The 24,854-nt window shown below is 41.9% G+C and overlaps 1 protein-coding gene across 3 annotated transcripts in view; it reads right to left on the minus strand.

The window, feature by feature from the left end:
- Positions 1–24,854, minus strand: part of STAC (SH3 and cysteine rich domain) — a 106,808-nt gene that overhangs the window by 65,024 nt on the left and 16,930 nt on the right. For 2 of the 3 annotated variants that reach the window (XM_070391734.1, XM_070391736.1), the window contains exon 2: positions 5,434–5,710. In XM_070391734.1, the coding sequence (XP_070247835.1) occupies positions 5,434–5,710 (277 nt within the window). The remainder of the gene's footprint in view (positions 1–5,433; positions 5,711–24,854) is intronic. The other variant, XM_070391735.1, reaches the window with a different exon arrangement.

Consider the following 24,854-nt stretch of genomic DNA (forward strand, 5'->3'; position numbering starts at 1 on the left):
GGAAGACGTCTGAGGGAGAGTGATGAGCAATACGGTGTCAAGGGTAGTCCTCTCCACCTCCCTTGTCCTGTCTTCTCTCTTGGTGGCAGGTCACGGGTTTTTACATTTTCGAAGTGATGACCTGCAGGTCCCATGGATGCCCCAGAGCATAACGCTGGCCCCCAACAGGTGTCACTTCCATTTCTGTGTGAGACTCTAAGAGACCTCCTTCCTTAAGGCCAGCCCGTATTCATTTCTGCTCCATCTTTGCTGGATGGACTGCGGTTTACTTCCTCATCTAGGTAAATTTCAGTGAGAGGTTTCTTAAAATAAACAGTACTTGGCAGCAGACATACAATTTCAGGAAACTAAGAGAAGATGCTAGCTCAAAAAGTATTTTGTGTCCCTTTAGCTGAACGGTGCTGGGTACAATGTTTCTTGAGAACATTGGGCCTGAACTGAAGTCTTAATAAGTCTCTAATGAATCTGCTTTTGCAGGCATCAGAAAGGCTCTCTGCATTGGTCACAGTGCAGAGATACATGCCAAATAGTGTTCAGCAGCAGTCAAGATGAATTAGGGGAGAGTAGATGTTAGGAGAAAAAACTCTTCAGTTATCATCCGTTTGCTCCACCACTGGGAACACTTGGTAGTTTTTAGGACAGGAGGACTTTGAAATGCCAGTGTGCTATAGATAGCCAAGGGGAGTATAGTGTGCAGTGTTTTCTAAACATATATTTTACCATGCAAAATCTCCTCTCCCCAAATCTACAGTGTCTCTTTCATTTTTAATCCTCACAGGAGGATATTTTTCCATTGATTTTTAGAGAGAGTGGAAGAGAGAGGGAAAGGCAGAGAGAAACATTGAGGTGAGAGAAACATACCGATTGGTTGCCTCCTGCCTGCCCCTACTGGGGATGGAGCCCCAAACCGGGGCATGTGCCATGATCCGGAATTGAACTCCGACCTCCTGGTTCATAGGTTGACGCTCAACCATTGAACCACACCAGCCGGGTGACATTTGCTTTTTAATATTCCCCTTGATTTCTGTTTGGCCTTTCCTGCCAAGAGACAACTTAATTGATAGTGAACCCAGCTTTGTCTTTTTAGATGTGTGTGTGTGTGTGTGTGTGTGTGTGTGTGTGTGTGTGTGTTTTCCAGTCAAGTTTGGTTGATCTGGCTTTTTCTGAGCAATTGGATGAGGTCAGAATAGGTCAGGAAACAACTAAACTAATGGTCAAACAAGAGCAGAGCAGAAAGGTCTTGGATTCAGCATGATGTAATATTTCCTAATGTTATATTATTTATAACTAGAGGCCTGGTGCACGAAATTCATGCACGGGTAGCAATCAGGGCTGATCGGGGCCTTCCAGCTGCCAGCTGGGGCCTTTCTTCATTCCCCTTGATGGTCAGCGCACATCATAGTGAGTGATTGAATTCCTGGCCTCCTGGTTGAACTCCTGAGGGGACGCTTTGCATATTAGCCTTTCATATATATAGAAGATTGTAATACAGTGTTATAGGTACAATAATGTCAAGGGTCCATCTGCATTTTAAATTCATTCCTAGAGGAGGATGCTTTTATATTGCATCTTGTAGAATTAATATGTTTACAGAGGTTGTGATGCTGTTCGTACCTTGTCCACATCTTATTTATCATGCTGATGAATGATGGCTGCTAATGGCTCACGGGGTGCCCTTTTTTCAGAGAATTGTTCTCAGCCAAATGGGTCCTCCTTGCCTGGGATGTCATATCCCCACTGCCTCTTGGGGGCAGCCATGGCCAATGACTGAGTGACAGGAATATACAAAGGCCAGCCCTTTGTCTCAAGGTGGTATCACCAGGTGATAGGATATGTGTTCCAGAGCTCCCCATGGGTGGGACCAATCTGAAGCCAATTCCAGCTGAGACCACATCCTCACTCCTTCCCCTGACCCTCCTGCTTCTCTGACTCCTCCTGAGGGCATTCTCCACAACCATGTTCACAAGAACCTCTATCTCAGGCCCTGCGTTAGGGACTTTTACCGAAGACAAAGACATTATTATTACTCCCCCTCCCCCATGGGTTGCTACCGAACAGATTGAAAGTGAATGATTCATAGACTCTGCATTGAATGTATAAGGAAACTTGAAGTTCCAGGCAATGAAATCCAGCCATTTTGCGAAATATTTGTATAGCAAACATGAATTCATTTAATATGATGTCTTGTAATTGAATGCCAACTAAAAACATTTAGTTAATTTAAAAACATTTTTTATCTATTTGTAAATGGAAGAATGGAGTTCCTTGGAAAAACTTCCTTAATGTATGGAGTAGTGCATGTTGACTTATTCAAGTCTTGAAACTTCAAAAAGATGCAGATTACCACAAGGAAATCCAAAACTCTCTTGAAATGAGTCTTTGTAGATAGTTAATTCAATGTAAAGACACAGTGTCATAGATGGAATACGTTAAGTTGATGCAATAAAGATGAGACCTCTCCCCCAACTCCCCTTGCAAAGGGCTAAGGATGGCAAGAGAGGATGTGCTTGGTGGAGGGAGTATGTTTATCTAACCAAGTACAAGAGGATTCTCCTAGTCTAAGACTGAGTATTGAATCCTGTTGACTCAAAGACTGGGACATCCAGCATTGGGGTAGACAGGCACACCTGACTGTCTATTTCTCTGGCATCTCCAAGAAAGCTTGGGTTGGTCACCTTTGGCTTGTCTAGGAGACAAGAATTTCCGGAAAGGCATAGTCTAAGGAAGATCAGAAAGGGTAGCAATCTCCTACAGGCTGCTTAACCCAAGTGGCATGGGAGCCAGATCAGCTGGGGAGGAACAGTCTCAGGTGTCAAGTCCAAGGGAAAGGGCAAAGCTGAAAATAGGGAATGAGTTACAGAGTGAAGGAGCTAAGGAAATTATAATCAGATGGGCAGAGACTGAGGCTGGGGTCCAGGTGTACTTTTATTGGTCACTTTCTTGTGGCAAATATATAGCCTTTCCAGCTCTCAGGTACAGGCAGCAGGCGAAGCCCAATGTGAGGCTTTGTCAACCCAACTCTGCATGTCTATTCCAACTTAGAAATCCTAGACAGCGAGAACGCCAGATTCCTTTTATTTTTAAACAAATATCCATCAGCTGGAAACTGCTAAGATGAGATTTGATTGTTCTTGGCCATCATTATATAACCCTTGGTTCTCCTTGAAAGGAAACAGTATCTGCTTTAATATATTTTCTGAAATGCCATTCTAAGAGGGTAACAGCAGGTGGTCTTTCCCTCGAATTTAGAATATAAAGATGGCCTGTGGCTTGAAAAAGCAAACCTTCCAGTGATATATGTAGAGAAAGGAGACTAGATTTGAAGAGCAAAGAGAAAAGGGGCAGAACAACCATGCTCTGTTATCACAGATGACAAAGGCAGGCATGGTTTCAGGAAGTTAAAACACTCAGCAGCCTCTCCTTCACCTCACTCCTCTTCCTCTCCTCACCTCCTTCCTCTTGCCTTTTCTCTCTCCCTGTTCCCTCCTGCCTCTATAGTCCCTTTTCTTCTTTCCTAGAAGGAGCCTACTATTTGGTTTACTTTCTCATCTTTGAAAAGAACAGCATGCCTTGCTGACTGTATTTTCTTTCTCTTTCTTTCTTAAGGAAAAAAGGCAGCTGCAATGTACATTTAATTCTGATAAGAGAAAAGTATAGTGCAATTCTCTTCAGCACAGGGTCTTTTTGTGTGTGATTTTTCCCCTCAAAATAAAGTCTCAAAATTGTTGCTGTGCTTGAGGTGTACCTAGAATCCTCTTTAGGGTAATGACGGTGGCATTCCTCAGAGGTGAATTCATTTCCCTTACTCATTTTAAAAACACGCGCTCTGTTTGTCTTTTCACACTGGTCACAATGAGATTTAAAATAGAGACTCATCATCACCTACTTACGGGTTATGAATAGCACTGCCTTGAAAAGGCCTGGTGGAAATTTGTGTGGAAATTGAAAGTGATGCGTCAGACACAGAAGCTAAGGAGGCAGACACAAAAACGAAGTTGGAGGCCAAATTGCCTAAGTATTCTGAGCTTGGAACATGGTGAGACACCTTCCCCGCCATGCTCACAGTCAGATGCCAGGCCTCACTTCCAGGTGGAAGAGTGAAATGGCTGGGTGGTATGGATCCAAGACTTAGCAGAATCTACCAATCTACCAAACAAAATGGTTTAATAATCCAGAGGCCTTCCTCAGCACTGTGGTAGGTTGAATGATTGACCCCATTCTTCACGAGTCCCTCTACCTGTGCCCTTTGGCAGGTGGCTTTAAAGTCCCTGATATCGAGGCAGAGTGAGTGCACTTCTCCATCCCTTGACATGAACTTGGCCCCCATTCTCCTGGAGGAATGCCAGTAACATGTCACCTCCAATCCAAAGCCTTAAGGAGAGCTTTGTATGCTTCCACTTGTCCTTGCGATGAGAAGAACATGATATGGTTACCCCAGGGGTCCAAGGAAATAGTGAGAAAAAAAAATAGAGAGAAGGCAAAGTAACTGAGCTGAGTCTGGATCAGCTAAACCCCAAATGATCTGAAGATGCCTGAGTGAGAGTAAAAGTAAGCTACATTAATTGCAAGAGTATTTTTAAACCAGCATTACTGTGGAAATCCTTGACTGACACAGCACTGATCCTGAATGTGGCCTGTTTGAAGGAAGCACATGAATAATAGTGATGAGAAAATGAGAATGTGAGTAGATAATGGTTTTCAACGAGGATAGCCCTGTGTGGACAGTCACAAGAGGGGCTGACATTGCTCTCATTCTGAATATTATACTCCTTAATTGGGTCTTGGTCAAGGGTGAAGGGAGTTGCAGAATCCTGCCTTCCTGACCATACTGGAAACCACACGTTCAAGTTCAATGACAGCTATTGGCTTCTTTGGGAAGCAACAAACATGCCATGTTTCATTTGAAAGAATATCAGATATTTAAGTAAAAAATGACCTTTGAGATTATCTATGCCTGACAGAAGTTAAATCACATGCTACTTACAAGGCAAGCCATTCAATGACAGGTCAAGTGCATCAGTTAAAAGGTTAGATTCTTGCTCAGCCAGCGTGGCTCAGTGGTTGAGCTTCAACCTATGAACCAGGAGGTCACGGTTCGATTTCCTGTCGGTGCATATGTGCAGGTTGTGGGAGGCAGCTGATCAATGATTCTCTCTCCTCATTGATGTTTCTATCTCTCTCTCCCTTCCCCTCTGAAATCATTAAAAATATCTTTAGAAAAAGGTTCGATTCTCACTGAAATTTACCTTTTAACTTTACCCCTTGTTCCCAACCCTTTCCTCTAAAGCCACATAAAATGGGACTCTTGACTTTTTCAATGCAGTATTTTAAAACACAGCTGTACATCTTACATCTTTTCCACACCAAACTCCCAGGGTTTCCCCACAATTTTATGTTGACGTACCTGGAGAAAGTGGCAGGGGAAAGACTTACCCACAATCATGTGGTTGCAGACGTCACAGAAAGTGGGCTTCTTGAAGATGTGCTCCTGAAAGGCATGGGCCTTGCTGCTGCCTGGGTGCAGGCCAGCCCTGGTGGGCGTGGACGTCAGGCTTCCTGGGGCGGGGAGGGGGCTGGAGCTGGGGCTGACCTCAGCCAGCATGTCCCCTGGCAGCTTCACGTCGCTGTTGGTTCGCTGGAAGAAGTTGTCAGCACTTTTGCTCCGTAGACTCTTGGTCTTGAAAGAAAGTGATCGTTTTAGTTTCTGGAGCTGCAATGCAATGACAGAACAGACGCTCTTATGATCGATCGTGCAGACTCATGCTGGGGGGAGGTGGCTGCTCCATGCACTGTACTGTTCCCACCGACACCCTCAGCCCCTGGAGGCTCATAGAGGTCCCTGTGTGGGTGGGCTGATGTCAGTGCCAGAGGGAACTCGGCAGCCAGACTACAGAAGGAGGTTCCTTGTTGCCTTAGCTTCTGCCACTGCTCCTCCTCCCTGCCTCCTTGCGGTCCCTCCAACGTGCTGTCAAAATATCCCATGACATTGGATTTTGATACCACTTGCCTTTAGAATTTGAATTGCCTTTAGAATTTGAATTACAGTATAAACTCTTGGGCTCAAAGGCTGGGTCTGTAATGCCGGGGCCTCTGCTGGCCTTTCTCAGGGCACTTAGCTGCTGTTTGTCTCTTTACACAGCAAAGCAGGCGAGGCCATGGCCAAACCCAGAATCAATCTGGCTTAACCATCCAGAGAACACAAACCAGTAACTCTCAGGCCTGCTTGGGTCTGAAGCACATGGATAAGTAACGCGTGTGTGTGTGTGTGTGTGTGTGTGTGTGTGTGTGTGTGTGTGTAGGACACAATGTGGAATTATCTATTTTACATTCTCTGTTCTTTCCCTTGCCCTTCTGCTCATTTTTGACCATTTGGCAAACTAGACTATTTCTTCTTTGCCTCTGGGACTCATGAAAAAGCTTGGAAAAGTTCTGACTTCCAAAAGTCTGGGATTGGTCCAGTCCGAACCTCCAATCCAGTCCTCACATCGGAGCTAGAAGGATCTTTTGGAAACAGAGATGTGAGCGTGTGTTTAAAATTCTTTAAAGATTCATTTCTTCTTAAATGTAAAGAAAAGCTCATTGTCATGGGCTCCAGTGACTGGCAAATTCTGGATCCCAAGGACAGTGGTCACCACGGTCCACCTTGCTCTGTCCAGCCCAGCCACAGTGGGCTTTTAAAAGTCTCTGGTATTTACTATGCATTTTTATCACATACAGTTTTCCTTCTGCTCAGATAAAAGAAATGAACCACTTAGTGGCTACCTGACCTACATGCAACAGGTCACTTTGCCTTTAAGATAGTTCACATAAGGTGGTTGATCTGGCTCTGCATCAAACCCCCAACTTCTCTCTAAGAAGATCAGAAAGATGTGATGACTTTAGTGCTGGGCAGTTGACTTCAAAAACACCACAATTCTCTCCCTTTCCCTTACCCATTCCCCTTTGCAAAGTGACTGTATAGCTCCTCCCAGCAAAGGGGGAGCATGTTTCCCCGCTTCTTGAATCTTGTTGGTTTGGGGAATTTGATCAATGGAAAGTGGCAGAAGCGACTTTAAACCAGTTCTAAGCCCAGACCTCGAGGTGCCATATATGCTTCTGCCATCCCTTTTGAAACTGTACCAAACTGCCATATGAACAAACCCAATTCAGCCTGAAGGGTGATATGAGACACATGGTCCAGTCACTTTCCATCACTCAAGTGAGACCCCAGGGGCAGAGCCACCTGCTTCCCTGCAAGGACTGAAGAAGTCTAAACGAGACCAGAACTGTCCAGTGGAGTCCCGCTCCAATGGTCAACCCACAGAACCATCAACTACAGAGATGGCTCGTCTTTTAAACCATTAAGTTGGGTGTCTATTGTGTGTACACGACACCATGCTGTTCTCCTCGCTTTCCTAGTATGTTGTGGGAATGTACTTTGTTGCTCATTTGAAGTTGACTGTGGCCATGTGAGGCCAACTTTGCACTTGAAGTTCAGAGGGGAGGCCCTGCAGGGTCCTCTAGAGAAGCCCCACTGGGCATCACCAACCAGAAAGGGCTAGCCAGAGAAGCAGCAACATCATTCATAGAAAGGCCAGAAACAGTGGGCCAGCCAAGACTTTTCTCTTGTCTTGTTCCCTCTGCCCTACAGTCCAAACCCACCAGAGGAATTGGGGCTGTTGAGGAAGCAGGAAGAAGGAGGTGCTCCTCAGTTATTTTGGAGTCTGTTGCTGTACCCTAACCTAGCATATCCTTATGGATATAGGAGAATGGAGTCATGTGCCCCTGGGAACACCGCACTTGTCTGGCAGCGGACCCTCCATCTCCAGCAAAGGTAAGTGAGAGGGAGGTATGAGACAATCACTCTGAGACCAAGCCACACTGAGGTGAGGACCTGGAGCAGCAAAGGAGCAGAACAGACTTTCTACACTTCAAGTGCCAGAAGGCTAGATGCTGGCCTAGTGTGGAGAAAGGGAGACAAATAAGAGGTGACATTGGAGTTTACTTTGAACGGATTTTAATAAAGTGATCAGGAAGTCAAGGAATCTGCTGAGATTTTGTCATGGGCTGTGCAAACCAGGGGGAGGGAGGTTTGTCAAAGCCAATACCATCACATTGCAAAATAAAGTCATTTTCTGTTCTCCCCCACCCCAAGCCATTCAGATGGTTCAATAAATTGGCTACCCTTGTAACAAAAATAGGACAATAACACCTTCTCTGATTATATCAGGGCACAATTATGAAGGTAGCAGAAGATAACAAACATGGAAGAGCTGAAAATTCTTTTTTTAATGCTTATTTTAATTTTATTTTTCAATTACAGTTTACATTCTATATTATTTTATATTAGTTTCAGGCATACAGCATAGTGGTCAGACAGTCATATACTTTACAAAGTATTTTCCCCGATATTTCCAGTCTACACCTGGTACCATACTATGCTATACTGTACTTCCCCAAGACTATTTTCTAACTGCCAAGCTGTCAATCACTTCACCTTTTCACCCAGCCCCCAACCCTCTCCCCATTGGCAACCATCAGTCTGTTCTCTATATTTATGAGTCTGTTTCTATTTTGTTTGTTTGTTTATTTTGCTCTTTAGATTCCACACATAAGTGAAATCATATCATATTTGTCTTTGGGAGAGCTGAGATTTCTACATGATACAAATGGAAGGAGGGTGATGGGGCAGAACAGGGGAGGAGGGAGCTGGGAGTGTGGAGCCAGCCTCCATGTTCCACCAGGTGATCCCTCCTCATCTTTCCAACCATTCATGAAGAATGTGTTATTTCCCCCTGGAGAAATGGAGGCCGAGAGAGGTTAAAAAACTTCTCCAAACCCGGCTGGTGTGGCTCAGTGGTTGAACATCGACCTATGAATCAGGAGCCATGACTGGTTCAATTCCCACTTAGGGCACATGCCTGGTTGTGGGCTCGATTCCCAGTATGGGGCATGCAGGAGGCAGCCTATCAATGATTCTCTCTTATCAATGATGTTTCTATCTCTTTCTCTCTCTCCCTTCCTCTCTGAAATCAATAAAAAATTTTATGCATATAAAAAAACTTGTCCAAGGTCACATAGCGTAGGTGAGTAAACACCAAGGTTCAAAATTAAACCTGCCTTCCTCTAACCCCCATGCTGGTGAGTTGACAGAGATAGATGTAGGGATGGAGAGAGCTACCCCTCTCTCCCAGGGGATGGAAGTACTGGTGATCAGTGAGGGTGGGAAGGGATGCAGAGTGGGAAAGAAAATCTATTTGGAAGCTACTTCCTTTATTTTATATATTTCAAATTTCTTAAAAAGAATAAAGGGGCACTCCTTGTTGATCAAAGTGAAGCATCGGGCATCACTGTCTGGTTTCTGCTGCCAATACAGGAAGGCGATGGGTGACACCTACAAGTGTGCAGTCTGGCCTCCCTTCTGTGCTCACGTGCGTCTTTTCTCCCTTCAAACCCATCCATCACCTGCTGTTCTTTGTTCTCCGAAGTTTAGTACGATGCCAAGAAACCTGTAGCATTATCCTTGCTCTGAGAGATGTAGCTGGAAATTGTCAGACCTTCAGAGCCTGCCTGCTTCAAAAGCGGGAGAATTGGCATTGGAAGCCAATGTGACATTTCTTATTCAAGTGGACAGCTTAAGAGAAATGCCCACAAGTTAAACAAAGTCTGAGCAGCGAGCTCAAAGGCACATGCTTTCTTCAATTACCCCTACAAGAGCAGAGGCCAGATGGGAACATACAAAACGCAGAAATAGAAGCAAACTCTGATAATAGCAGATGTCACAAGATGATTAGCTTCTATACACCACTTCCACCTCCCATCCATTCTGTTTATAATAATAATGGTAAAAGGAACAGATAGTCTGGAGTCCTTTACCATGTGCTAGAAATTGCTCTAAATACCTTACTTCCTACAATCACCCCAGGAAACCTATGACTAGAGAATCATTCATTCCTTTATTAAAATAGTTCATTTAATGAATGGGCTACTACTATGGGTCAGACATAGTCCTTAGCTTTGGGGATATAGCAGTAAAATAAGCAAATTCCTTCTCCTTAAGGTTTTAATGTCTAGTGGGTAGAGATAGAAAATAAATAATCAAAGATATATAATAATATGGGTAGGGGTAACAGCCAGAGCTAGGCTTTAGAAAGTGACAAGCAGGGCTTCTGGGACAGGTGACATTGGAGCAGAGACATGAAAGAAGTGAAGGTATGAGCTACTTTGGAGAAGAGCATTCTGGGTAGTGGGAAAACCCAGGGCAAAAGCCCCTACAAGAGAGCAAGGTGGGGTGCTTGAGGAACTTTAAGAGGGCAGTGTGTCTGGAACGGAGTAATGAGGGAGAGAAAGCACAGAGAGGTCAAGGGCGGGCTTCATGCTGGAATTTGCAGGTCATGCCAATGGCTTTGGAATTTATCCTAAGGGTGATGGCTTTGAGTAGGGAAGTGACAGGGCCTGACCCTTATTTTAAAAGGGTTACTCTGGCTATTGTGTGGAAAATAGACTATAGGAGGGCATGGTGGAAGTAGGGAGACCAGTTGGGAGACTCTTGCAATTATCCTGGTGAGAAGTAATTTTGGCTTAGCCTAATATAGTAAGATGTGGTTGAATTCGGGGCACAATTTGAAGGTAGAACCAATTGGATTTATTAAGGGACTGGATGAAAGTATGAGGAAAAGAGAAGAGTCAATAATGATTTCAAGAATTTGGGCTTGAGCAACTAGGTAAATGGGGGCCACTTCCTGAAAGAGGGGACACTGGAGAAGAAGCCAGTGGTGTAGGGAGCGGGGTGGGGATCAGAGTAGAGTTTTGGGTAAGTTTGAGATGCTTGCTTCGAATCCAAGTGTTGCTGCCAAGTAGGCAGTTAAATACATGATTCTGGGATTCAGAGGACAGGTCCAAGCTGCAGTAACACACTTGGGAGTCGCGAGCAAATAGATGGCATTTGAAGACATGAGACTAGACGAGATCACTGCAGAGTGAGTGTGGACACTGAAGAGAAGTGATCTGAGGACTGAGCCCTGGACGTCAGGAAGATTAAGAACAAACAGTTAGATGTCAAGAAGATTCAGGACAAACCGAGAAATCTGAGGAGGGGCTAGTGAGGAAGGAGGACAAAAGAGAGGGATGTTTTAGAATCTAAGAGAAGAAAATGATTCAAGAAAGAGAGGATGACCGGCAGCTTCCAATGGAGCTTGGATCTCAAGTCATTGGAGGTAGAGGGGTTGGCCGTCGCATTTGGCAAAAGGAATGTCTTTGGGAGATCTTGATAGTACCCTAAACAGGAACCTAATATATTCGGTGAAATGGTGGGATGAAAACCTAACTGACCCGATTTTAAGAAAGCATGGTTGGAGGGGAAGTGTGTTGGGGGGAAAGCATGGGCAGTTTTGCTATAAAGGGGATGAGTAAAAAGAGGCAGTCATGGAGAGGTTTTCTGGTTTGCACTGTTTAAACATGGAAGATTATTTCAGCATGTTCTTAAGGACTCAGGAGAGAAGTGATGACCTTGATGAAGTGCAGCGCCTGGGAGGAAAGGTTGACTTTCAATCGGAATGAGGCAGTTTGTCCATCAGGAGAGAGATGCATAAGGAGGCAGTTGGAGCTGGGTGGATCTTCTCTTTTGATTGTTTCTGTTTTTATCAATGAAAATGGAAACAAGTCTGCCGAAGCCAATTCCAGCATGACAGCAGGGCCCAATCTGAGAATGGCTGATGGCATTTCCCCAAACCTGAATAGGATACATTAAATTGATTGTTTGCTGCCAGACAGCTCAGGGCATCTTAATCTACATGTTATTGCCTCCTACTGGCCAAATACTTGAACAGCGGTAAGCTAATTCCCCCAAATCTGACAATGGACTCTGTATATGAAACACTGACCCTTTGAAGTATATATCTCTGCCTCACCTCAGGACAAATTGTGTTAATGAAAAGCATGGGGTCCTGAGATGAGGAGATCTTAGTTTCCTTTAAACTAGGCTCCTCTGACCCCCAAATGCCTTTCAAAATTATATTTCGTCTCTGGACTCCTATTTAATCTATGCACAGCCTTCTCCAGATTTCCTGAACCCTTCTAGATGCTGGAACAAGAACCCCAGTACAAGTCTATCTCCTGAGTGAGCAGAAAGGGGAAGTAGACGGAGGAGATGTTGGAAGTTGGAAGAGCTATTTCAGAGAGCAGAGAGCACAGACTAGAGCCATGCCCAGTAGAAGGATGGGAGGGTGGCACAGAGGGTCCATTTCAGGTTATCACCTCATTGTACAGAGTCAAATGGCTCGTAAGTTGCAAAATGAAGATCCACATACGGGTCTCTCTAACTCCAAAGCCCCTTAAGCCCAAACAGACTTTCAGGAGAAGGTTTTCCTGACCTCTTTTTGGTACAATTCCTCTGCTTCGTGTGCTTTAGAGCCAGCTGGAATTTCAGCAATAACCCATGTGGTTGCCATGTTGAGAAGCACTTCAATGGCAATTAATTGGGGGAGAGCAGAAATCAGGCATCATTAGAGCAATGGAACACAGAATCACAGCCTGAAGGTGACTGTAGTGGCATGCCTATTGATTTACCCGTCGGTTCTGCAGTGGCCCATAAAGTTAATTAACCAGCATGCGCTTGATCATTACAGTCAGATCTGAGGTCTGCACTCTGTGGGGAAGGGGGGGGGCGGGCGGGGTTGAGAGCAAACAAGTCTCTGCCCACACAGGCATAAACCAGGAGACATAGTCCCCATGTCAGTTCAGTTTCCTGTCTGTTGACATTTAACCATGAAGTCGCCTCTATGAACATTTCCTTTGCTATTGAAGACCCCACCAACAATACACTGGCTTTTGCTTCAGAATTGAAATGAGGTCATCAGAGAACATTCCATAAGCAAATGTCCAAATGTCTCATCCTGGATGCTCAAATGTGACCTACATCTTTGATTTTAAGAGGAACGTGCTTTTCCTTTTCACATTTTAGATTTTTTTTTAAATAGGGCTGTGCCTTTGGTCAAAATGCTCACTCTTTTCTTTGTTTTCCTGAAAAGTTATTATTAAATCAATTGATGACAAGGAAATAGGTTATTTGTCATGCTGCAGCAAGCTGAACGGTCCCTGTGAATTGCCTCTGAAACCCAGCTCCCTTCACACTCCATCAGCCACACAGATTCACTTCTTCTATGCCTAGTTAGGCTGTGGTTTGTTAGAGCTCTTCCCACACTCGCCCTAAATATTTCACCCAGGGCTCTGCAGGGAGGGAGTGAATAGTGGGGTCTTTAAACATGTAATACCTGTGATGAGGACTAACTTTCTTGCCAACATTTTTACCCACCAATAGCCTCATTTTCTTTGAGGCAAGCACAGTATATTCCAGCTCCTAATTTGATTTAGTTTGGATAGAGATGTCAAGTCAGAAATCATCTTCTTGCATCTACCTGGCTCTGTCAAAAACCAGTGGTTAATGAATATATCAGTAAAGCAATAGCTCTGCCACCAATGCGTTGTGTGGCTTGAGCAGGTCCCTGAAGCTCCTGGACTTGGGTTCCGTCAGTTAATGGAGAGGATGAGTTCAGTGGCTGCTAAGTTCCCTCCAGCTCTGGCAATTCAGCACAACGAGAGAATACAAAAGACTTTCAACAGTCCCTACTTATAGGAAGTTGACGATCTAATCTGGGGACAAGTAGCGATGCTTAAAACTATCTGAGGGTGGCACAAGACCCTATATTTGTATTATCAAGTGATGAGTAGAGTGTTTTGATTGTTGTCTGCTCTACTTTGTCAGAAAAGGGAACGATCAATGGGGGCTGAAATAGTCAGAGACATTCTTTCAAACCTTGAAGGATGAGCCAACTTTAAAACATGTAATTCAACTGTTTAAGTGCTTTGATGGCCCCGTCACTTCTAGGTTAATACCACGTTCCTTCTGTGGGATATAAGACCTTTCCTGATGGATGGGGGCACCCACCTGCCCATCATTATGTCTAGTCACCCCTCCTTGACCCCAGGCACACAGATACACTAAGACCAGCCCCCAGATTTTCAATGATTTTTCAAAGGCTTTCAGTACCTTTTTCTGCCTAGAAGATACCTGATGCAATCTATGTGGGAAAATGCTGATTCTCCTTAAGTGCTTAGCTCTTTTTGGCATCCTGCTTAAACTTCCTTGCTGGTGATTTGAGACCTTCTCTTCTGTGTGAACCCAGAGTTGACTACTCCATGCAAAGCAGACAAAAGTGATTATCTAAGATGGAAGCAGACTGTTTGCAACTCTGCTAAACACCTTACAATAGTTTTTCATTACACTTAAAATAACCTTTAACATCCTGTCAATGGCCTATAAGGCCCTACATGATCTGACCGTTCTTACCACCACCCTACATCACTTACTCTGTTTCTGCCCCTCTAGTCTCCTTGCTGTTCCACAAACACAGCAGAAACACTGCTGTGTCAGAGCCTTGGCTTCTGTTGTTCTGTCTTCCTGAAATGCTCTTTTCTTTTCAAAGTTTGCTAACTTCTCACTTCCATCAGCCTCTACTCCAAGGTCATTTCACAAGGGACTTTCCCTAACCCCAATGCTCCATCTCCCCTACCATCTTCAGAGCACTAATTACTATTTTTTAAAAAAACTTTTTATTTTGAAAACTTTTTAACCCACAGAAAATTGGCAAGAATATTTCCAGGAATGCTGATCATACCTTTCACCTAGATTTACCAATTATTAACATTTTGCAAAATTTGCTTTTTATTGTTCTCTCTAAAATATAGGTATTATTGCAATTGTTCTTGTCATTGCTATTGTTATCATTGCTGAACTATTTGGGAATAAGTAGCAGTCATTATGACCCTTTATTTCTAAATATTTCACTGGGTATCTCCCCAAAACAAAAGTATTTTGTTATGTAAATACAATATAACAAATTAGTCTTGCAACACTACTATCTAATATGCAACTCATTCAAATTTTGAAAATTACACATATTTTGAAAAAAATTCTTCGCAGCATTAAAAGGTCTGCTTCTAATATACAATATGCATTGCTTTTAATTTTCATGTATTTTTAAGTCTCATTTAATTTGGAATAGTGTCTCAGCTATTTTTTCTCTTTTGTGACATTTTTTATTTTAAAGAGTACAGAACAATTGTCTTGTACCATGTCCCCCAATCTGGGTTCGTCTGATGTTTCTTCATAATTAGATTCAGGTTACATGTTTTTGGTAGAAATATCACAAAAGTGATGCTTTGAACTTGGTATGTCATATCAGAAGGCGTATGATATTTTTTCCTGACTTTGTATTTTATATCATGTACTCATTTACTTGCTTGTTGATTATCTGCCTCCCACGCTGGAATGCAGGCTCCATGAGGGCTGAGGTGATTCACAGGCTCACACACTTCTCAGCACAGTCACGTGAGCCCCAGGAGCATTGGGAAGCTTCTGCTCTACTCATCACCTATCCAAGGTGGGACGTGATTGAGTTCTAGAGCTCTTGTCAAGTTCCCTATTCATTCAGAAGTGGGAGACATGTGTGATAGGTGGAGAGGAAAAGCAAGGTGGAGGCAGAGTGTAAGCACAGGCCACTGTTCACTTTCCCAATGCAAGTTCTCAACCCAAGGGTTGGCCCAAGCTGGGGTGTTTGTGGATTGAAGCAAGGAGGAGGTTTGGTGGTGGGGATGAGGGGAACAGCAGCAGAAAACAAACAAAAAACAATTGTCATACTAACATTTTGCTTCAGATGGACTAAACTTTTTAGTGATTTCAGAGAAGAAGGGAGAGGGATAGAGAGATAAAAACATCAGAGATGAGAGAGGATCATTGATCAGCTGCCTCCTGCACTCCCCACACTGGGGATCAAGCCTACAACCCGGACATGTCCCTGACTGGGAATCGAACCATGACATCCTGGTTCATAGGTTGATGCTCAACCACTGAGCCACGCCAGCCAGGCTGGACTAAACTTTCAACACCTGACAATGAGATTCTTATGATCAACAGCTATGACATATGCCCAAATGTTGTTAAGATGCAATGAAAAAGTTCTAACCAACCCTGTTAGAAGAGTGTGAGAGGAGAAAAATAAGGCTGATAGCTGAGGGCACCACACTGAGTTCAGGCCCTAAATAAACCGGTTTCCTTATCTCTATGTAAGAATGATAATTAGGGGCAGGAGCAGAACTTGAACCCCAGCTTCTGAGTTCACATCTGCAGACCTTTCCCATACCCTGATTCTGGTATTTTGTATGATAGTAACTCAAAATATTTATGTCGTGAAAAAATGTGGCTAATAAAGTCAACTTGTATGCTGAATCCTTTGTCTCCTACACTGTGCATGATCCTTGACTGTTCATTTTCAAAGCACTGCAGAATGCTTACATTTACAGGAATCTAGTGAATGGGTTTCGATTAGACAGCTTGCAGCTTTAAAGGCTGCTTGGAGAATCAGAGCAGCAAGTAGTACCCCAACTCTGTTTAGGGACTCGTCAGGCCTTGCTCTGGTTTTAACAACCTATCACATTAAGGTAAGATAAGGGCAGTTTCCTTTGCCAAATGAACAACAAAAACTCTGCTTCTTCTAGATAAGAAAACAAACCCAGAGTAAAAGTATACCAAACGAAAGACTACAGATTTTAAACATTAGCTCTTAGGTGTTGGAGAATTATTCTGAACTTTCAATTTAGTAGGCTCTGGATTGCTTTTCGATGAAAGAGCAACCCAGTGATGAATTGCACAGTTTATTTCTTTTTTCCAACTTTTCACTTTAAAATAATTTTACTCAGAAAATTTGTAAAATACCTTTCACCTACTTTTCCCTAATGCTAAGTCTTACATAACCATAGTAAATCAGTAGCAACCAGGAAATAAACATTGATATAAAATGATTAACTAATGTACAGTTCTTATCAGGATTTTTCCAGTTGTCTCATAATGTCCTTTTTTTTCTCTGGTCCAGGATCCAGTCCAGGATTCCACATTGCATTTGGTTATGTTTCCTAAGTCTCTTCAATCTATATCAGTCTTTCTTTGTCTTTCATAACCTTTTGGACCCTTTGGGAGACTACTAGCAAGTCTTTTTTTTTATTGCATAGATTTTTCTTTTACTTAAAAATATTTTGTTTATTGATTTTAGAGAGAGAGGAAGGGAGAGGGGGAGAGAAAAGCATCAATGAGAGAGAAACATCGATTGGCTGCCTCCTGCACGCCCCCTACTAGGGCTGGAGCCTGCAACCCGGGCATGTGCCCTGACTGGGAATAGAACCTGTAACCTCTCAGTGTGTTGGACGATGCTCAATCACTGAACCACACCAGCCAGGGCTATTTTATTTTGAAAATATATTTAAAAAATTTTAAATTACAATTGATGGACAATATTATATATTTCAAGAGTACAACCCAGTGATTAGACATTTATATAATTTAAAAAGTTGCTCCCCCTGATAAATCTAGTGTCCATCTGACACCATATACAGTTATTAAAATATTATTGACTATATTCCCTATGCTGTTCTTTACATCCCCATGACTATTTTGCAACTTCCAGTTTGTACTTCTTAATCCCTCCACCTTTTTACCCATCTCCCCAACCCCCTCCATCTGGCAACTGTCAAAATGTTCTCTGTATCTGTAAGTCGGTTTCTGTTTTGCTTGTTCATTTATTTTGCTTTTTAGATTCCACAGTTACAAGCGAAATCATCTGACATTTGTCATTCTCTGTCTGACTTATTTCACTCAGCGCAATACCCTCTAGGTCTATCCATGTTGTTTCAGATGGCAGGATTTCATTCTTTTTCATGGCTGAATCATATTCCATGGTATATAGGCATCACTTTATCCTCTCATCTACTGATGGGCACTTAGGTAGCTTCCATATCTTGGCTATTGTAAACAATGCTGTAATGAACATATGGATGTGTATGTCTTTTTGATTTAGTGTTTTGGGTTCCTTCAGATACGTGCCCAGAAATAGAATTGCTGGATCCCTTTTTTGTCTGTTGTTATTTAGCCTTTGTTTTAAAGTTTATTTTGTTTGGTATAAGTATTGCTATCAAGTGTTGTTTTTTTTGTTTCTTTGTTTCCATTTTAATGAAACACCTTTTTTCATCCTTTTACTTTCATTCTCTGTGTGTCTTTCTATCTGAAGTGAGTCTCCAGTAGACAGCATATGTAAAAGTCTTGTTTTGTTATTTATTCAGCAACCGTATGTCTTTTGATTGGAGCATTTAATCCTGGCTGGGGCCACTTAGCAAGATGCATGGGGCATGCTGAGGCCAGGTGCAGCTTATTTGGGATTTGTGAACCTTTGAGTGATTTTAGGAAAATCAAAAGCATGAGCCAAGATTGGCTGTTTCTATGGAAAAGCCAATCACTGAAAACTGCTTGGGTTTGGCTGGCCAGTTGGATGAGGCGGGGTCTCAGACACTAGGGCGGGGCTAATGGTGTTGTCCATGTTGCTGGAGTCTCAGTATATGGCTCCCACCGGCTTTGCTGGGGGAGAGCTCAGCAGAGGAACTGCAGCCGCTGCCAGCACTACTGAGGGAGAACGCTGCCCCTCCAGCCTGAAGCTAGGCACCTCAGCTCCTTCCTGGATGTCCCTGGTGCCTTGTGAGCTGCTGCCCCATCGCTGGAGCTTGGAGTGAGTTTGGGTAAGTTTGGGAGTGAGCACAGGCCCATTAAGAGGAGCAGCCCCCCCGCAGCTTTTAACAGTTATAAGTTATGGGGACTTTTTCTTCCCAGCCCTAGAACCCTGGGCTTGGGGCCTGGTGTGGGGGCCTGGTGTGGGGCTGGAACCCCTGGCTCAGCGGTTCTCAACCTGTGGGTCGCGAACAATGAAAATACATCCTGCATATCAGATATTTACATTACGATTCATAACAGTAGCAAAATTACAGTTATGAAATAGCAATGAAAATAATTTTATGGTTGGGGGTCACCACAACATGAGGAACTGTATTAAAGGGTCTCGGCATTAGGAAGGTTGAGAACCACTGCCTGGCTCTTCAGGGGGGAACCTCGACAGCTGAGATATCCCTCCTGATTTTTATCTGCCACACCTGTGAGTGGGGCCAGTCTGTATTGCACAATGGTGATGTTCTATTTCCATTAATCCTTCTGTATTTATTTTTGTTTATCATGCCATTGAAGTCAAATCCATGAAAATATCTCTAAGACCAATACCCAGAAGCTTGGTACTTATGTTTTCTTCTATGTATTCCATCTGCCTCTTTGCCTCTCCCACCAGTCTCTATGTGGCTTCTTTAGATCCTTAGTTGTAGGATTTCTGTTCAATGAGGACTCCGTGGTCGGCAAATTGCGGCTCTTGAGCCACGTGCGCCTGGAGAGCCGCAGTTTGCCGACCACCTAGTAATTTACTAGGTGGTTCTAAATGATGGTTGTTCTAGCAAGCATGTCAAACTCAAAGGCTAACATGGGCCAAATAAACAAGGTTTAAGTTTATGTGGGCTGCAAAAAACCAAAAGCTTCAATGTTCATAGAAACGTAGGTTTGTTTCGATAGAGACATGCTGAACACAAAGGGATAAAATAAAGGAGTAATCGTTAACATGAAATAATAGAACATTTTAATAAAAATTAATAGTTTTCCTTGAACATTAACTTACCAGACACTGAATAAATGGACAAGTTAATAAGCATAACACAAATAAACCTATTTTTCTTGTTCTCCAAAAGCAAAATATTTCCTGTTGTGCACACCAAACAATTCAGTCAAGACTAATGACGTGGCAACCGGCTGCTAAAATTTTTGCTGCTAGTATTAGTGGAGAGAAATGGTGCACCTGCACGGAAGGCATGGAAGGGAAATGAATGCAACACGATTATAGTAATCAGTCATTAGCGAACGTTGTAGCTCGTTGTTAATAATTACGTATAACAGGATATTGTAAAAATTAAGTTACGAAATTTTTATTAAAACGTTTCTTACATACCGTTATATTAGCTGGGCCGCAAAAAATATTCGTTGTGGGCCGAGAGTTTGACATGCTTGTTCTATAGCTTAGCTGTAATTTTGACAGCTTGTGGTTGTGGGAGGTTCTGAGTACCGTCTTTACCTATGCTGCCATCTTGACCAGAAGATCTACTAGCCAGTGTTTTGTAGAATGTTCTTTAATTTGGGTTTTTCTGACGTTTCCTCACTGTTAGATTGAAGTTATGTATTTCTGGTAAGAATAGGACAAAAGTGATGCCTTCTTCTCAGTGCAGCAATATGATGTCAATATGTCCCATTACATGTGATATTGACTTTGGTCTCTGGGTTGAGGTAATATTTGCCAGGTTGTTCTACTGTAAAATGACTAGTATTCTCTTTGTAATGAACAAATTTCATGGAGGGGAAATACTTTGAGACTATGCAACTATCCTGTTTGTCATCAAACATTTGCCTTCGAATTTTAACATCCATTGATGATTCTTGCCTAAAAAACTTATTACCCGGTGTTTGCCCAATGGTGATGTTCTATTTCCATTAGTCCTTCTGTATTTATTTATTTTTGTTTATCATGCCATTGAAGTCAAATCCATGAAAACATCTCTGAGACCAATATCCAGAAGCTTGGTACTTATGTTTTCTTCTGTGTATTCCATGTGGCTGACATGGGCAGAAACTAAATGCTTAAAACTTAATCACTTTTTCTAGTAAGTTATAGATCTTTTTATTGATATGTAAATGTTGTATAGATTTATAAAAACTCTGTCATTTGTGTGGTATTTTTCTCAGTTTGTCATTCAACTTTGACTTTATTCACTGACTATGTTATTAGAAGATATCTGTAACACTTTTAACAATAAAGGTAAATTAAAAAAATAGGGAAATGTAAAAGTAAAAAAAGTTATTCAATGATATGGAGGCATGTTTGAGAAGCTCTCATGGAATACCAAGTAAGATGAAAATCATTAGAGAAGATACTATTAGAGACGATATAAAGAAAAAATTGGCTCCTGAAGACTTCAGAATGACTGACTAGAGCAGAAACACTCAGATAAGAGAGTTCCTAGGCCAAATGAGGAACGAAGATCAGATCTGTCAGGAGGGAACCACGTTGTGTCGGGTCAGCCCACTGAAAAGAAACATCTCTTTTCCTGCCAGTGGATTAGAGTGTCCTGTCAGAACCCTCACGTGTCAGCGGGGAGCAGGGCATCCAAGCACACAGGCAGGAAGATGGGCCATCCACGGAGAAAGAAACCCGAGCTTCACTTCAAACTTCTCTTCTAGCATATGAAACAATGTAAGAGGAAGCTATGACCCAAGTGTTCTTAACCCAGACAAATTACCATTCATGAGCAAAGAAAACAAAAGATTGGAAACTATGGAAAACATGAAGCTTAAAAGGACTTGTGCTTGGAATAATTTAAACATGGTTGAATTAAAAATGACTGCTATAAACAGTTCACAAAGAAAATTCACCTGTTATAAATACTTAATGAAACAGATGACACATCATTTAGAAGAGTCTTAACAGTAATAAAAATACCATGACTTGTAGTAACAAAACGCAAGCAGTGGAGGCAGGTGGGGAGGGGGGGAGTGACGATGGGGGTGGGGTGGGGGGAGATGGAGGAGAAAGTCAGGCTATGCTCCTTTCCTCATTTCATATGGAGGACAAGTAACAAGGACAACAACAATGGCACCTGGATTAGTTATAATTGACATTGGAGTCCTTACTATGTGTTACATACAGTTTAGAACCTTAGATGTATCATCTCTTTTAGGCCTGTAATCCACCCTATCAGATAGGTCCTATTTTTATTACCCTCATTTAGGATATAGGAGGAGATGGATGTGCTATTCCATTCCCAATATTAATAATTAGGAGCACATAGTTGCAATGTGTTAGTCAAATTTTAAAAGTAGACATTAGCATATTTAAAAACTTGGATTGTCTTCAATTTATTGGGGAAAAAAGTTCAGATAGCAGATAGTTTTTTTAAAAAGAAAATAAAAGAGTAAGAGCATGAAAGCCTCCAGAAGCACAAAATAAAATGACAGAGATAAAAAATCAAACATATGACAGTAAATGTTAACAGTTATATTCCTCATTAAATAAATTGAAAATGTAGATTAGAAGATCCCTACTAAAACCCAAATAACTCCTGGAGATTAAATAAGAGAATGAGCAAAGAGTGACAAATGCGGGCAAAGGAGATAATATTGCACAGAATAGAATTTCAGTTAAAAGAAGTTGGTGGGGCCGAGTGGGAAGTTAGTCAATGGTGAATGGTGCAATCATAATGAAGTTTAAACTGTTATGCACCAGATAACAGAACATTAAGAATATGTAAGAGGAAATTTTAAACTGTAAAAATGAAAAAGAAAGAAATGAATCAGTAATGAAATACTTTAACTGGTTTCCTTCAATCCATGACAAATCTAACATCGTAAAAGAAAGTATAAAATATCTGAACAGTTGAATTTATAACATATTTCTAATCATGAGTATCAAGCTCTTTACACTTCAGTAAATACATATTCTTTTCAAGGGCCTATAAGACACCCACCAAAAATTATCCGATAAGCAACCACAAAGGAATCCTCAATGAGTTCCACAAAATAGATGATTAGACGGGCTACATACAATGAGCACAGAGCTGTAAAATAAGAATTTAATAACCAAAAGGCAAATAACATAAAAACACCTAACTAATTGGAAATTAACCCCCCCTTCTCATTAGCTTGCAAGTGCACACACACACCTACTTCTGTTTTACAGTGCTCAGAAAATAATGATGGGAATAATAATCATAAAAATTGAAGAGATATAATCATGGTTGTATTCAGGAATGATTGCAAAGCCATAAAAGCTTTCATCATAAATGACAGAATGAAATTTGATGAATTATGAATACAACTAAAAATTATAGGACAAAGCAAGTACAAGTAAATCAGGGGACAGTGCTGAATAAATAAACACAAAATTAAAGAAAATCATAGATAAATCCAAGAACTAGTTTTTTGAAAAAAAAAATTAAAAATAGAAAAAAGTCTAACCAAAAAGAATGAAAAACATCTCCACTAAAATATGCAAAATTTTGAATGATAAAGGAGGTATAATCACAAATGCAAGTGATTTGAGATCCTTTACTCATATACTTGAAAATTTGTATTAAAAGGATGACTTTCTAAGAAAATATACATTGCTAAGATTAATTTAGAAATGTCAGAATAGCTGATTAGCTCAATTACTATAAAAATGAGAAATTCCTTTAAAATAATTATCTGCAAAAAGGTGGCTGGACCCAATGTTCAATGGGCAAGTTCCCCCAAAATGTAAAGGACACATAAATTCTATGCATAGATACAAGTGGACGTATCTATGCATAGAATTTCCAAATTCTGTGTTCCAAATGCATGCTGTTGTTCAATCTAAGATAAACACCAATGCTAGAAGTCAATGACGAGAAGGTGCCCCAAAGTATAGAAACATCCACATTCTACAAACCTATTCCATTTTTGAACATGGAGAAAAACATTCTAAATACAATACTAGGAAATCAAATAAATCTGTGTATTGAAATAATGACATTCTATGGCCAAAGGCTTTTTTCTAGGAACAAAGATTACTATTTACATTGTTCTGTTTTTCTTTCCCCATGGCAGACTCTGTTAGCCGTATACCCAACTTCCTTTTTCTTTACTTCTCTTTTTCTTACAAAACCTCCATTATGTTTGGAATAGCATTGTGTCTAGCTTTCCTTACAGCTGGAAATGACCCTATGACACAGTTCTGGCCAGTGAAATGGACATGCAATGTAGATTTCTCCAGAGAGTTGATTTTTTAATCAAAGAGAGAAGACTTAGGTGGTCCTGCCTTTCTCTTTTCCTTCTTTTCTTGGACATTAGACATGGTGTCTAAAGCTACAGCAGCCCTCTTGCTAACTCAAGACAATAAACAAGAGGACATAAGCCAACTGGGGAAGGTGGCCAAGGAGGGAAAAGGAAGATTCATATGGCTTTGCTTGTTTAACAAACCCATACTTGTTTAAATTATTGTTAAACTAGAGGCCCGATGCACAAAGATTTGTGCAAGAATAGGCCTTCCTTCCCCTGGCTGCAGGCACCGCTTTGCTCTGGCCCAGAGCCGCCTTTCTGCCTCTGCTCCGGCCTGGAACTACCTTTCTGCCTTCGTGCTACTCAGAGGGCCGGAGTGGCTGGGGTGGGGTGGAACGCCTGCATCATCGCCATGGCGATGACACAAGCGTCCCAGCCCATCTGCTGCCATCTTTGTTGCCTCAATTTGCATATTCCCTTCTTATTGGCTGTGGGTGCCGTCATCTTTGTTGTGAAGTGATAGTCAATTTGCATATCCTATCTTTATTAGATAGGTTTTTTTGGTTGCTTTTAGCCAAAATTATATTTAACTCATACAGTTTATATCTTTAACTGATACAGCATACCAGTGGTTATATGCAGATTTTTAAGAGTAAAAATATTATTGCAGGAAAGTAAATCACTGCAAAATTGTGAAATATGAAGAGACTGACACTCAGAGAGGTTAAATGTTTGGCCACTGTCATGCTAACAGTAAGTGGTGAAGTCAGGAATCAAAATCCAGGTCTCCAAAATTTATAATAGTGCCCCATCCGTGTTGCCTCATCGCAGGATGTGCGTGCTGCTTGCTGTCACATCCGTTGGCCTACTGGAGATTCAGGGACCTCTCACTACTGCCCCTCAGAGATCACACCCTAGAGGAACACTCTTTCCTAGGCTTAACTCCCATGGCCTCACTTCCTATGATGGGGTTCAACTTTGTTGTAAAAATATTGCCTATCTTACTTGGATACTTCTATAAGAGCCACTTTATAGCATTCCCTACCAGCACCCTTCAATCTTGGTTGTTCTCTCAACCAGAGATGGGACTGAATTTTGTGTGTTTGAGGAATGATAAGGA

Source organism: Myotis yumanensis, unplaced genomic scaffold, assembly GCF_028538775.1.
Source record: "Myotis yumanensis isolate MYYU_CA2020_CCGP unplaced genomic scaffold, mMyoYum1.0.hap1 SCAF_14, whole genome shotgun sequence".
Lineage (NCBI taxonomy): Eukaryota > Metazoa > Chordata > Mammalia > Chiroptera > Vespertilionidae > Myotis > Myotis yumanensis.